This window comes from Adiantum capillus-veneris, chromosome 26 (genome assembly GCF_014529385.1).
Source record: "Adiantum capillus-veneris isolate H3 chromosome 26, ASM1452938v2, whole genome shotgun sequence".
NCBI classification, from domain to species: Eukaryota; Viridiplantae; Streptophyta; class Polypodiopsida; order Polypodiales; family Pteridaceae; genus Adiantum; species Adiantum capillus-veneris.
This window is the reverse complement of record NC_140956.1, coordinates 21,079,302-21,094,795: the sequence shown is the minus strand read 5'-3', so window position 1 is coordinate 21,094,795 and position 15,494 is coordinate 21,079,302. Positions and strand designations below refer to the sequence as shown.

Sequence of the window (15,494 nt, the reverse complement as noted above, 5' to 3'; positions counted from 1 at the left end):
TCCAAAACTTCCGATTGTAATCATCCAGATTTCTGCAAGTGGTAGCATTTAGTTGGTGCCATTCTGTCATAACATCTGCTTCGATATCATCAGATAACCATGCTGCTGCAAAAATCTGCTTGAAATAAATCCATGTGGACGAAGCTTGCCCTTGAAGCAATAAAGTTATCCACCATTGTCCCGCATTCCTTGTCAAGAAAGTGGCTGCCTTGCGGACCTTTGAAGCCTCTGTAAAGTTTCCCCCTGCATAGGCCTTGTCAAACTACTGGAGGAATGAGAGAGCCTTCTTCCTGTCATCAAACCCTGTAAAGGTCGTGAATGACACACCTTTGCCACCTTCTTTGTACGGAGTTGGCCTTTCTAGCGGCGTTAAATTGTCATATGGAAGTGACTGAAACATGGGAACACTGTTAGGGTTCATTTGTGTTCCCTGACCGCAATTAAGTTGACCTGGAAACGCCATATTTGGCTGCTGATTTGTAATTCCAACCATACCAAAATTTGCTTGTGACATCCCAAATTGGCCCTGAGTGCTCTGAAACCCTGGTAGCATGCCCGTGACACCATACATGGGGTTAGGCATCATCGTTTGAGCACCCCCGAACACTGTTCCTGGCGTGTAAAACTGATTTCCAGGTGCATGACCAGCAATGCTATGGAATACCGATCCACCTCTAAAATAGCCACGGTGTACTGAAGGTGGTGGGAAGACTTGTTGCATATAAGCTGAAATGCCTGACAGTTGGAAGATTCACAATGCATTTCATGTGAGTCTTCTCAGACCCTATGTGGGTGATCTGCCAGAAGATATGCCAGCTGAAGATCAGCCCGAAGTCGAGGAACTTGACGAGATCTTGGTCCCTGAACAGATTTTGGCACACAAAGAAAGGAAAGTGAAAGGCAAGGTTGCTAGGCGTTACTTGGTAAAGTTCAGAAACTATCCACCAATGGATGCTAAGTGAATGGAAGAAGGTGAACTTGCAGAGTCACCAACTGTGTTATCACTTTACCTTGAAGCCTTCGATTTGCAACCTACCTTGACCCCTTGAGTTTCAAAGCTACATGGATTGTCAGTGTGACAATGGATTCTGAAACAAATGATGTACATGGTATTTAAAGTGAGCTCAAATGAAATACATGTTACATGAATGTTAGCTGTACAGATTGTCAGTTTGGCAATTGCTCTTATGGAATGTCCAAAAGTTTGGTTAGTGCTATAGAAGTGAGTATTTCTTGTCAGTTTGTCAAGGATACAGTAATTGCTTCTATTAAAGAGTACATGTGTAACTGCATTCTTAAACTGTCGGTTTGGGTAATGCTCGAAAGTGTTACGGGATCCATCGTGTACTATAAGACAGTGGCAAAATGTGCAGCTACCATTTTGTCATTGGAAAGTTAGTGACTCAAAGCAATGGCAGAGTGCGAAGCTACCACTATGTCATTGGGACAGGATTCACACGCAGGCAATACATGTGTCGACGAGGTGTTGAATACACCAGGGTTGACAATGAGCATGTATGTGTCGTACATGTGTCGACAAGTGTTGAATACATCAGTGTTGACTAGGAGCATGTACGACATAGATGCAAACGAGGACGTTTGAGATTTCAAGAGGGGGGTATGTCACCAACGTGTGACTACTATCTATCCTTTTTGTTGATTTCTTTCTTATTATCTATTTACTTTCACTTTTTGGAAACACCCCTTGGGAAATCTAACTGCCCTGCATTGCATAGCTAGTGTGGAACTGTCCAGAGGGAGTCCAGGCCTGAGGGCAAGAGAGCACTAAGGTTGGATAAGGACTATGGTTAGCTAAGTGGGGTCATTGACTAGCCAAAGCGAATCCTTTGCTACAGAGGCTACATTTCAGTTCTGGATGTGGCCACAGTGTACAAAGAGGGTCGGATGACCTAGAAAGATACAATGGCAGCATCTCCTAAAATTTAGGGAACTGCTATTTTGGGACCTGAAAATGTGTTTGCATCATTACCTCCGGAATGACAAGGGGAACATTTTCTTACTCTGCCGAGAAGTCAACTGGGCAACCGGTTGGGAGATTTTTAGGCGGCAACCCCAAAACGGGAAAATGCTTATAAATGTGCCAAGTGGCACCTTCTGGTGCACTTTCCTCATGAAAGAGAAGGGGGCGCTGAATTTTAAGTTGGGAGAGGCTCATTTTCAGATTTTGTCACAGGTTAAGAGCTATGGAGTGCTTGCTTTCCCTCCTATGTACAGTGCGGTGCCAGGAGTGATGCCCTGCACGCTACGCACTGCCCTCTCTCTCCGCTATGGCAGTATGTTATGCCCCTCTAGTGGGCTTTTCATTTGACCAATGTACAGTTGTGTGGGTTCATGCACGATTGCCGAGGCAAGAGCCTCTTGCACAGGTACTGGATTAGCTAGCGGCTAATCCCCCCGCAGGTACAGGTGAATTCTGCAATGGAACCATGAAACCGGCCTGTTCAATCCAAAAAGGGCGGTAGACTTTACTTTAAACCTTGATTTAGCTTTCACCCATTTAATTTGTCGTCCACTTTACCTGTACTTTCGAGACACAACAAAGGGGAGAGGGATACAGGCTGCTAGATTGCACCTGTATGAGTAGACCGACACCAGATTGGCCCCTAACTTAGGCGCCCCTTTCGGTATTTCTTTATTGTTCAAAACAGGGAATAAACGATGTGGATCCCTACAAGCTGCCCCGCACACACTTGGCTGAATTTCAACTTTTCCGGCCCGATTTCGGCAGGATAACTGTACTAGGACCCTTCACAGTCAATATTCCGACGCATTGACTGACTTTCCCGACGCATACGGGCACTTTGCAAAACCTGGCAAGAATCTGCAGCACGCTGAATTCTCTTCTTTCAGCCCCGCAAATGCGCCAAATCACCTGTAGAGCAATCCCCTCGCGTCCCCGAACCTCCTGGGGGTATTAGGGTCCGTTAAAGGGCCAAAACCCTAAACCTGCAAAAATACACAGCAGGCTGTAATTTACTATTTCGGGCTCCGTTTCATGTGCCGGTCGCATCCGTAGCAAGTCCTCGAGCTCCCGCACCTGTAGGGCTACTTGCCCTTTGAATCGGACGAGATTTCTAGCGTGAAACCTCTCCGAATTCACCTGTACCTGCGGGGGCATTAGCCGCTAGCTAATCCAGTACCTGTGCAAGAGGCTCTTGCCTCGGCAATCGCGCATGAACCCACACAACTGTACATTGGTCAAATGAAAAGCCCACTAGAAGGGCATAACATACTGCCATAGTGGAGAGAGAGGGCAGTGCGTAGCGTGCAGGGCATCACTCCTGGCACCGCATTGTACATAGGAGGGAAAGCAAGCACTCCATAGCTCTTAACCTGTGACAAAATCTGAAAATGAGCCTCTCCTAGCTTAAAATTCAGCGTCCCCTTCTCTTGCATGAGGAAAGTGCACCAGAAGGTGCCACTTGGCACATTTATAAGCATTTTCCCGTTTCGGGGTTGCCGCCTAAAAATCTCCCCACCGGTTGCCCAGTTGACTTCTCGGCAGAGTAAGCAAATGTTCCCCTTGTCATTCCGGAGGTAATGATGCAAACACATTTTCATGTCCCAAAATAGCAGTTCCCTAAATTTTAGGAGATGCTGCCATTGTATCTTTCTAGGTCATGCGACCCTCTTTGTACACTATGGCCACATTCAGAACTGAAATGTCGCCTCTGTAGCAAAGGATTCGCTTTGGCTAGTCAATGACCCCACTTAGCTAACCATAGTCCTTGTCCAACCTTAGTGCTCTCTTGCCCTCAGGCCTAGACTCCCTCTGGACAGTTCCACACTAGCTATGCAATGCAAGGCAGTTAGATTTTCCGAGGGGTGTTTCCAAAAAGTGAAAGTAAATAGATAATAAGAAAGAAATCAACAAAAAGGATAGATAGTAGTCACACGCTGGTGACAGTTATGTCTTTTTCTAATCGTGTTTTGCAGCTAGGTACCCAATTACGCATGTCGGATGAAGAGCGCAAAGAGGCTTTTCTCTTTGGATTGGAGGAGTATATCAAGTACGATGTCGAGGTACTCGATCCAATCGATCTCAACAAGGCGGTAGCGATTGCTCTCGCACAAGAAATGAAGCACAACAAGGGAAAGCCTAAGGAGAACAAGACTTCCACAAGCACCTCGAAGACTCCTCAGAATGGTAAGCACGATAAGAATGGTAAGAATGGTAACTCTTCTAACCAATCTACCAACAGTATCTCATCAAAGAATTCTTCCAATGAATCTAAGGGTAAGGCTAACACAATTGCTAAACCTAAGCTTACTCCAAATGAAAAGGTAGCACAAGGAATTGTAGGAGGATACATCACGTCGGAAGAACAAAGCACTTATTCTAAAGAAGGTCGTTGTTTTCATTGTCACATTAAGGGTCACATAAAAAGAACATGTCCTAAGCTTGAATCGAATGAATCTAAAGAACCCACAGCACCCACTACATCTGTCAATGCAATGAATGATAACACGATTGTGCCCAGAGTTTCTTAGGACCCTCCTATTGATGATTCTCTCATTAAATGTTATGGTCGTACGTCGGGGCACCGTTTTGTCATATTGTTTGACCCAGGTAGTATGCATGATGTGATCAGTTCCTCTCTTGTTGAGAGAGCCCGCCTCGAAGTTAGTCCGAGATCTCCTATCGAGGTCTCTGGCTTTCGTCCCAGTATGGACGCTCTCATCACGGAGGAGTGCCTTGATGTGCTGTTTGCAATTCAACAGACTGCCTTCACTAGAAGATTTGTTGTTTCTCCTCTCTCAGGATGTGATATGATTTTAGGCATTAAGTGGTTTCGTGAGACTGATGCTGTCATAAAATTTGTGGCTAACACTATAACTCTCAATGCCGACAGTGATTCTCCTACTGTCTTTCATGGAGTGGATACTTCTCCTTCTCCATCTCTCATTGCTAATATGCAGGACAAGGTTGAAAGGATTCGAGATAAGGAGACTCTCTCAGTCTCTTTTTCTCCACAGCATGACACACAGAACTTGCATGATTATGAGAGCATGATGATTTGAATGATAATGATTTGCATGATGATTTGGATGAAAAAGACAAGCATGATGAATTGCATGAAGATGATGTGATTGTTCCCAAGGATGATGTGTTAGTGGATGCTTTTTCTAGCAAAGCTAACCTCGTTGCAGATTCGATCAATCACGAAGGATCGATCTTGGCTCTCGAGCCTAGGTCCCAAGAACCCCTTCAGGAGGAACCGATCTTGACTCTCGAGCCTTGGTCAAAAGAACCCTCACAAGAAGTATTATGTGTTCACATGATTGATACGCACGCATTGTTCGAGTGTTTCATTCGTGAAGGTTTCCTGTATTTTAGTCAACATCGTTATGTGATCCCTTTTCCTAAGCATGACATATTGCATATTGAGCACGTTTCTCTCATGGATGAGCACGAATGTATGCGGATTGTTCATGAAAAGCTGAAAAGGTTCTATGTAAGGAAGTCACATTCCATGTCACTTCCTCGGCATGACACAGTTTCTGAACGAGCACATGATTGTATGAGCACCAAGCATGGGCATTTCCATTGTGATTTGCCACAGTTGATTGATTTCGATCAAACAGAAAAGATTCGAGCGCATTGTTTGCATGTGTTTGATGAACGGGTTGTCACTCCGTCTCTATGTTCATCTACATTGCATACACAGTCTTTAGAGAAGACAAGATTTTTTTCCTTCACTTTACATGGAATGGGTATGTGCATGGTTTTGTGTTGAAGATGGTTTCAGGATTTTTCAGCCATGGAGATTCTTGAAGACGAAAGAAGCAGGATACTCGACGAAGTTGACGCATCGAAGGATGCCACAGGAGACTTTGTGTCGCTTTCGGCGCGGCCCAAAGAAGCAAGCGTTGCAGACCTTTATGAAGTTCAAGTACCGCTCGACCCACACAGCAGAGTGGGCCGGCGAAGAGTCCCTTCCAGGATTCCGGATGTTGTTGGCGATCTCCCTCGACACCATACAGTTCGGTACCAGTACCTCACTTTGAAAAGGAGGGGATGTCACGTGACACATCCCAACCCTATGTGTCCGTGGACAAGCTACACCACAGCAGGGTTTAGTCAGTCAAGTCAGTTTAGATTAGTAGTGATCTGGCACTTTTGTGAGTCTATTCGTAGACCGTGCATGCCCAGTCACTTAGCATAGATGCATATCCTCCGGTTGCACACAGCATGATCATCGAAATTCCCATCAGAATCCATTAGCATCAGTTAGGGGAATTTTCTAGTGCATTTAGCCTATTTTCCTATTTTTGGTTATTTTCACTTATTATTTTTTAAGTGACTTTCCAACAAAAGTAGGTAGGGCAATTTTGCTAAGTTAATATATAAGCAAACCCAAGTTAGCAGTTTCTGGCAGAAGAGGCAACAGGAGCTTCCCGCTCAACAGGCAACTTCTCAGCAGTACCCCCCATCGCCATACCACCCATTACCTGGCGTTTTTCTCCCCTTCCATCAAGACCATTGCCTAGCGTTTTCCCCTTAGCCTCAACCGCACCATTAGCGTTTGACTTCATGACCCAAATCAGCCATTAGCGTTTTGCTAACGCCAGACATGCTAAGATTTTCCAGCATTTTCAGCCAGGTACTAACGCCAACAGATCTGCAAACATTCAGCGTTTTGGATCAGCAGCCCAACGTTTTTTATCAGCAAATTCAGCATTGAAAACAGAGATCTTCAGCCTATGCAAGAAAAGCAGATCAGCCCCCAGTTGGTTGCAGAAGTCCCCCCAAGTTTAGCCCAAGAAAACGCAGCCAAAACAGTTTTTCAGCCACCAAAACAGTCCCCGAATTCAGCGATTAGAAGCCTACAGATTTCAGCCATCGAGTCGTCGTCGTCATCACCGTCGCCGTCATCGGCATAGTCCAACTTGCATCTTTCCATTGCATACGCATTGTACACCTTTGTGCAATCAAAGAATAGACCACTCTCGCCGACGAGAGTGGGGCCTTCGGAGGAGGGTTTTACAACCTCTCGGGTGTCGTATCTCTTCTCTCTCCTTCTCTCAGTCTCATTCACTTGCACGCACAATATCCACTCACTTTGTTCGTGATCATAGCACTCGACAAGACGGAAAGCTCTCTCTTTCCCTAAAGAACTAAAAGGAACCTTGAGCAATAAAGATCACTAATCTTGAGAAAATACAACATTCATTCCGCTGCACCTTACACCGTAAGTAAAAGGAACCCTTGAGCACAGTTCGGAGCACTCATCTTGAGCAAAGTTCAACATTCACTTCCGCTGCACCTTACAATGAGACAGGTAGAAAAATTTTCCAAAATCTTTCACAGTAAGAATCTTAAGATTCTTTCTTGACCATCCGAACATGGCTCCAGTCATTAATCACGTCTCGTTCGTACTCTTGTATGAGCCATGAAGAAATAAAGAGTTTCTTAAATTTCAACCACTTTGTCGGGGCTTGTTTCCTTAACAACAGAGTGGACCACCATGTCCGTGCATTGCCTTTCAGAAAGGATGCCGCCTGTCTAATCTTGAAGTGCTCTGTATAGCGGCCTCCTGAAAATGCTATGTCAAACTGTTGGACAAAGGCTAAAGCCTTGGGAGCATCTCGAAACCCTGATAAGTGCTCAAACTTTACTGCTCGTCCCCCCTCTTTGAATTCTTTGGGCTTTTTGCCCTTGTCGTCGAGGAAATCATATTGATTGGCTCTGTAAAAATGCTTTCTTTTTGCATAAAACATGTGATCTTTCTGTCGTTTCTTGCCCTTCCTGTCCTCATCACTCAAGTCAGAAGAAGATGAGGTGTCCGAGCTGTTCAGAAGATGAGGACGAATTGGGCAATCCTTCGAAGCGTACACGCTTCTTCTTCTTTCTGGCGTTTTCAAAAGTGGATTTTTGACCCAATTAACCGGGGAAATTAGTTCGCTTGTTACGTTGTTTCAGTTGCTTTTACGGCGGCTTCTTCGTTTCCAAAAGCTGATTGATTTGGGCCTGGACCGCATAATGGAGTTCTTCTTCAGTAAACATTCTCGGAGTAGGAGGCTTGTTGATCGCCGGTTTGATGGGCGGTTGTGTGGCTTTCTGCCATTGGGTGTGCACTTCTGCGATGGATTGCTGAGACAAAAAAATTGCAAATTTCGGATCCTTCGGAATTTTAATCATCTGCTTTGTTGCCTGGTCAACCTGCTGTCGACGTTCCATCTCTTCAAGTTCGTACTGAGTAGGCCGAGGTGGGCCGTACTCTTCCTCTGTTTGATCATGAGAATCTTCTTCGTGATCTCCCGCATTAGCGGATGCAGAAGAAGTCGACTGATTCTTGTTGGAATCCATAAGTAATGTGGGATTCTTTATGGCTTTATGCCCTGTAAGACAAAGCGATGAAGACGGGAGTGCGCCCGATGCGCGATGTATGAAGGGTGGGAGTGGCTAATAAGTCCAGGGTCAGGACCTGAAGATACCTCAAATAACAATTTCCAAGAGTGCCCTGTCTGCAATTTGATAGGACCGGTATGCTTTGAGAAAAGCACACGCCTGATGCTCCGGTACCACTGTAACAAACTTGGGCACCCCAAGTCTAGATTTTGTTGCGACACGAGAGAATCACTTAAAATACTTCACAACTTTAAATCACAGTTTAATTTGGTCGACATGGCTCGACGTCGTTCCGTCGGTGTAGTTCCGTGCCCAGAGAGATTGGCCCCAAAGACTCGCGCCCCTTTCGGTATTCTTTTATATTAATCTTTGAGCAAAGTACAACTCCCGCAGGGTCCTCTGCTCTCGTACTCTGCATCTAGATGCTCTGAGAAGTGAGGCCCTTAAGGCTCTTTTATTCTTACAAGGGATGCCAAAAGCAGAGCCCCAAAAGCAATTAAACTCAAAAGCAAATAGTCCCTAAAGCAATTTGTTCCAAAAGCAACTGATCCCAAAAATCTGCCCAAAAAAAAGCATCAACGCAATTTGCGGAAATCCGTACAACAGCCACGTCAGCATGTCAAATTGATATGCGGAGATCCGTACTGCTGTTCGTTCAGTTTCTGCCACATCAACACCTATTTATACGGTTTTTTCCATGTCAGCACCTGTTCGTATTGCCACATCAACATATCTGCTCGTACAATTTCTGCCCGCGGGTGGTCATGCCACGTCACCATTTTGTGACATCTCTTGGCGCGATTCGTATCTAATGATATCCGCTTTTCAAATCAATCCTGTTGAAACAAGAGGATCCTTGAAGTCGGTCAAGAATATCATCGATCCTTGGAATCGCAAATCTGTTCTTGATGGTAATTTTATTGAGAGCTCCGTAGTCAATGCACATTCTCCAAGATCCGTCTTTGAAACCAACAACACCGGAGAGCAGTAGGGTGAAGTACTCGACTGGATAAGAGAAGGTCTTTCACTTGGTTCATAATCTCTTCATTCTGGGCTCGGGTAACACGGTAAGGTGGCCGGTTCGGTGGTGTGCTTCTAGGTATCAAATCAATGGTGTGATCCTCAGGTCGAGATGGAGGCAACTCGCCTAGCAGGCCCTCATAGAAGCAATCAGCATGAGTGGAGAAAATCTTGGCGTTCTCTATCAAGTTCAAACATGTTCGTTCTGTGTTTATCATTTAACTCTTTCAAATAGATCGAGTAAACAAAGAGACTGGATTTCATTAATTTGGAAATGGCCGAAGGCGATACAATAGGGATATTGTACCGTAAGTTCGGTAGCAAAGGACTAGGAGATGGGTATTCCTGATGCGTCACAAGGTGGGTGACGGGTGCATTGGAAAGGGAATATCCATAGTTGCGAGGAAATTCCGAACTGTGTTAGAATTGTGCACAAGGATGAGCAAGCACTTGAATGAAGATGGGTTCAGAGGAAACTTTGAGGAAAAAGCAGATGCTTTCCCGCGAGGAAGTCTATGTCTGCATTGCATCTGTGCATGTGGTTGCATCCAGGGACGCCTAGGAAGTACGGTGTAAGCATTGTTTTCAGCTAATAAGGTTTTTTACTAAGTTTTAAATAGGTTCAGATCATTTTTAAAAGTGATCAGCCGCCCACTTAATAAGTGGGCAGCCATCTGATAAAAAAGGCAGCAAAATCCACGGCGCCCCCTCTTTCTCCCCCTATTTGGCACACGTACCAGCGATCCCTCTTTTTTTGCCCTAGGCGCTCCCACCCTTGCCTATTTTGGCCGAGAGAGATCACGCCTATTCCTGTCGGCTCTCAAATGCAATAAAAGCAAACTCTCTCTCTCACTCCCAAACCCTGGAAAAAGTCAGCGATAGCAAGAAGAAGAGGCTCCTGCAGATTTTCAGCCATGAAGTCGATGTCATCGAAGATGCCCATGGCTCCCCAAGTGTACCAGATGTCGCCAAGACCCAATGCGCAAGTTCCATTGCGAAGAAATGCCTGCGGAGAAAGTTTCCATCGCAACAAGCTGTCACGTGACACATCCAACCCTATGTGTCCGTGCACAAGCTACAGCATGACCAGGGGTTCAGTTCAGTCAAGTCAGTCTAGAATAGGAAGTAAGCTGACACTTTTGTGAGTCTGTTCGCAGACCGTGCATGCCCAGGCACTTAGAGTAGATGCATATCCTCTGGTTGCACACACCATGATCATCCGATTTCCATCAGAACCCATCAGGAGCATTTTTACAGTGCATAGACCTATTTTCCCTATTTTTGACATTTTTCACTTACTATTTTTAAGTGACTTTTGTTGGAAACAATGTAGGGCAAATTTATTAAGCAAATATATAAGGAAAACCTAGCGCTAGCTTTTCTGGCAGAAGAGGAGGAAAGTGCACAGGCAAGGCCGCTTGCAACAGGCGTCTCCTTCTCCCTCTCCCTCTCAAGCAAGAACCAACCCTTTCAGCCTGGCGTTTTTCAGCCCTGAAGGCCAACGTTTTCAGCCCATTCAACCTGGCGTTTTTCAGCCCTCAAGCATCAGCAATTCCACCCTGCAGATCAGCGTTTTGCTACAGCCACTTCAGCGTTTCAAAGGCCTGCAGACATCAGCGTTTTCCAGCCATAGACTCCAGCGTTTTTGGCTAGAAGGACCAGCAAATTCAGCAAGTCAAAAGGCAGCAGAACCAGCGATTTTAAGGCAGTAAGACCAGCATTTTTTTCAGCAGAGTCATCGTCCTCGCCGTTCTCGTTGTCATCGTCGATTCCATACTAGATATACCTTGCATCAGCATCTTGTACCAGATTGTGCAATTAATAGAATAGACTTCTCTCGCCATCAAGAGAAGGGCCTTCGGAGGAGGGTTTTACAACATCTCTGGTGTCATATTCTCTTCTCTCTATCTCTCAGTCTTAGCACCTTCATTCACAGTGTTTATCCACTTTGTTTGTGTCCATTGCACTCTCTCACTAAAGGAACGGAAGGCTCTCCCTTCCGTAAGTAAAAGGAACCCTTGAGCACATTTCGGAGCACTCATCTTTCAACATTCACTTCCGCTGCACCTTACACAAGCTGCTGTTTTTCTCTGTTTTCAGCCCATAAACGTCGTAGACGGGGCTGATTTCTGAGAAGGAACCCAAGAACACACCTCTTCTGTGTGTAGGATTGGAAGAGATATTTCTCTATATAGAGATCTCCTCCGGGAAATTGATTTTTTAAGAACTGAGTTGCGTTTCGAGAGTCGAGACTTCGAAGGTAACGTGTTCATGTTATGATTTCAAAGTATTTGTTTGCAGGTGTACTTCCTCCTCGCAAGGGAGTAGGCGCAGAGGAAGGCATGAGCCTCTGCAAGAGAAAGCGCTTTGAGAACTAGAGTCGGATCAGCCCAAGGGTTTCGCACCCTGAGCTTGGGAGTAGATCCACGGATCAGAGAGAGGTAGACTCTCAAGTTGGGATCTGGAAGTTGAGATTCCCAAGGAACGACTTCGCATCCAAGAAAGCAGAGTTATTCTGCAGGAAGAGGACTCTGGGAACAAAGTCGGAAAAGAGTTACAAGGATACCATGCCCTGAGTCTGGAAGGTGACATCTAGAGGCGAGAACCTTGATTCTCGAGGATTCAGAGTAAGCCCTAGGAATAAGAAGCTGAGGCTTCCGGGAACCATCAAGACTGACTCTAGAGCGAGCATGGTAATGCGTTCGGTTTAGGGTGGGATTAGATGTGTCCAATGGACCCGAGGTAAGTCCATGTCATAAACAGCTTCCACTCCCTATTCTGACACTAAACTCATAATTTGTTTAAATTCCAATTCAAAGTTTCCATTGAAAAGTGCCACATTATTACCCAAATGCAACCTAATACTTGTTTCAGAATTGACTTTGAACAATTAATACAAATAAAAATAATATGGCAACACACAAGCATAATTTTACATTAACTAGTGACTAGATGCAGCAAAAGAGATTTTTGGCCTTTGAAGATGTTTGCAAAACTTCATAGAAAATGCTTGTATGTCTATGTAACATAAGAAAAAATCATAACTATAAATATTGCATGGCACTTGTTTCAACCAACTAAGTTATATAAAAGTCATCCCTTGGGCTGAAATCACAATAATGCAAATAAATAAACTACGCAAATGACTAAACTACAAACTTTAAACCTTTGGAGAGAAGTACCATGTTCAAGTAGCCGAAAATGAGGGTTCTCCTTAAAGACAGGATTGTAGAATTTTTCAGTCCAATGCATGATTGGCCGTGGGAAGAGGGGTAGACCTTCAATTGCTTCCTCACGACATATCAAAGTTACAAAAATTGTATTTTCATCAACAACCACAGTGCCTCCTCCGCTGAAGCGTTTAATGACTTGCACGTCATCCTGCACAACCTTATGTAGATGAAGTAAATTGTGTGGCTCCCTGCATGTTTAATAACAACCAAAACACACTAAAATTTGAAATTGTTCCTACAAGGAATATTAAGAAGCTTAAAGCTGAAAACAAGAAATCCTTTGCAGGTTTGAACAAGAAAGCTTTCACCCTTCCTATTCTTGGGGCATGGCGATATCTTTAAATGATTTGGCCATACACAAACGGTAGCTAGAAAATGTTCAGTTAAGAAAAAATGTTCATTGACCCTATATGTGATGAGTAAATAGATAGCATGATCATATACAAGAACAAGATGTTGACATAATGAACTGGTAGAACTCAAATAAAAACATCGCCAATTCTCACATTCAATCCTCCCATCCTCCTTCTGAAGTATTCTTGGGGGAAAAAGGTGGCTAAAGTCAAGGTTAGACTGTACTCAAATGGGAATTTCTTTTAAAAATTAAATCCACAGAGGCTCCATATCCTGTGTTAATAGAGACAATGAACCATAGACACACTACTCTACCAGAAAAACCTCTCATATGTTGTACTGCAATTTTGGTCATTTTCATGTACCAACAGTCAAAGGACACGCTGTGTGTGTGTGTGTGTGTGTGTGTGTGCGAGAGAGAGAGAGAGAGAGAGAGAGAGAGAGAGAGACGATTACCCGGAGATGCCCATGACAATAGCAGGAGGTTGCGTGCCATCGTTGATAATGCACCAGTTGTGTTGGGTGGTTCGTAACAGGCGTTCCTCAAGGAGCAGCTGTTGAACGATGGGAAAAGAGCGCAGTCTCACCAGATTGATCAGTCTCTTGCTTGTAGCTTGCACTGCCATGCCCACGCCACAGAGAAAAGCGCCACATTACTGCCAAAGCAAAAGTTTTGTTTTTTTTTTTTTAACTTGTTACTTCGTTAGCGTAGGAGGCCAAACATGCAAGAGGACTATTACTATACTAACAAGTGAATCACAACACATCCAAACACTTCGGAGAGTAGTCCCATATCAATGCCTTAAGTCACCTGAGATTGAGTCAGAGCAGTCAGCTTTACAATAGCCTGCTTATCTTTGTCTTTTGCCATAGAGCCAACCACTTAACGATATACACCTATAGAGGCAAAACCCTCACAATCCCAATGTACAGACAATCACTCACAAGTACACACACATACCACAAAAGCACATAGTACCAATGCTAAGTGAGCATGGAAGCTCACCTTTTATAGGGTTTGGTGCCAGTAGCCACATTCCTTCACAGCAATATGGCGGGCCCCGGCTTGAAGATTCATCAGCGCCGCCTCGTACACACACACACAGCGCTTAGAGAGCGTGTTGTAGCACAAATCCGCCAGGGGAGCGTCAAATCAAGTAGATGAGGACAAAGTTTACAGAGCCATGCCAACCCGCCCAAAACCCCATTACCCCATTTAACTTCTAAGGGGTTATATACCATTAAGAATCCACCTACTAATATCATTTTAGAAATTCAGTTAGTGAATTCAAGCCTTCTATTCACCAGAAGTTTCCCAGGCCAACAATCCCCAGCTAATTATACCTAGGAAATAGCAACAAGCCACTCCTATATACTGGAAGGAGTTATACTTCGTATAAATAGCCACATGTGTGTGTGTGTGTGTGTGTGTGTGTGTGTGTGTGTGTGAGAGAGAGAGAGAGAGAGAGAGAGAGAAGTTACTCGAAGATGCCCATGACAATAGCAGGAGGTTGTGTGACATCATTGATAATGCACCAGTTGTGTTGGGTGGTTCGTAACAGGCGTTCCTCAAGGAGCAGTTGTTGGACGATGGGAAAAGAGCGCAGTCTCATCGATCAATCTCTTGCTTGTCGCTTGCACTGCCATGCCCACGCCACAAAGAAAAGCACCATATTCTACTACCAAAGCAAAAGGTTTTTTTTTAAACTTGTTATTACTTGGGTACTTTGTGAGTGTAATGTGCTTTTGCAATTTCTAGATCACCGAAGCTGCCACTTGGCATGATCCAGGCCATTGCCATTGAGCCAAATTGCATGGTCAAGATCAACCTCAAGCTTGCTTTTAACATGCTGCACGTATCGGACAAAAGCAGCTTGCGCATGCTTTTTGACAACCTGCAGAGAGACGTGATAGCTTTAGAGTATGAGCTAGAAGCCGACATCAACTACTTTGAAAATGTGTTAATCATTACTTGCCTTGTCATCCACTGGTCATGCTCACCTTGCTCACTCAATTCCACCTACACATGATTCATGGCCGCTATTGTTGCTATCTTCAGGTGTTGCAACCGTTAGGGGCCTTGGCAGGTACTGAAGTTAGGTAGCATCACACTCTTGTGTGAACCAGTGATGTGGTTGTACAGTTTTGCAACTGGATGCAATTAGAGAGGGTGTTTAGGAGTTGCGTTGGCTTTTGGTCGGGGTCCTTTGGCCTCCGCAAGCTGACACACGTTTGCAAGCGCGGCACCACACTGAGGATGTAGGGCCCTCAAACGCAACAAATAGTGGACCTCAGCCAATAACTGTGCTGCCAATCTTCACAGTTGGCCTAGGTGGCCAGGAAGACTGCAACGCCACCTTCAAAGTTGTGCATAAAACATGTTGTCAACACTGCCAATGGCCAACCTCAAATGGCAAACCTCCCCTTAGGGCGCATTCAGATCTTTCATAAATGTGAGATTGGCAGGTTTGTTTTCAAATCATTTGGCGCTTCTTTGTGGCTACTTTGTTTGT

At 44.7% G+C, this 15,494-nt stretch overlaps 1 protein-coding gene across 1 annotated transcript in view; it reads right to left on the bottom strand.

The window, feature by feature from the left end:
• Window positions 1–13,667, bottom strand: part of LOC147423102 (Biotin/lipoate A/B protein ligase family) — a 72,462-nt gene extending 58,795 nt beyond the window's left edge. The window contains exons 1-2 of the mRNA XM_086501934.1: window positions 13,438–13,667; window positions 12,577–12,815 (exon numbers count right to left, since the gene is read on the bottom strand). Of these exons, the coding sequence (XP_086358060.1) occupies window positions 12,577–12,815; window positions 13,438–13,607 (409 nt within the window). The 5' untranslated portion in view covers window positions 13,608–13,667. The remainder of the gene's footprint in view (window positions 1–12,576; window positions 12,816–13,437) is intronic.
• Window positions 13,668–15,494: the final 1,827 nt, after the last annotated feature.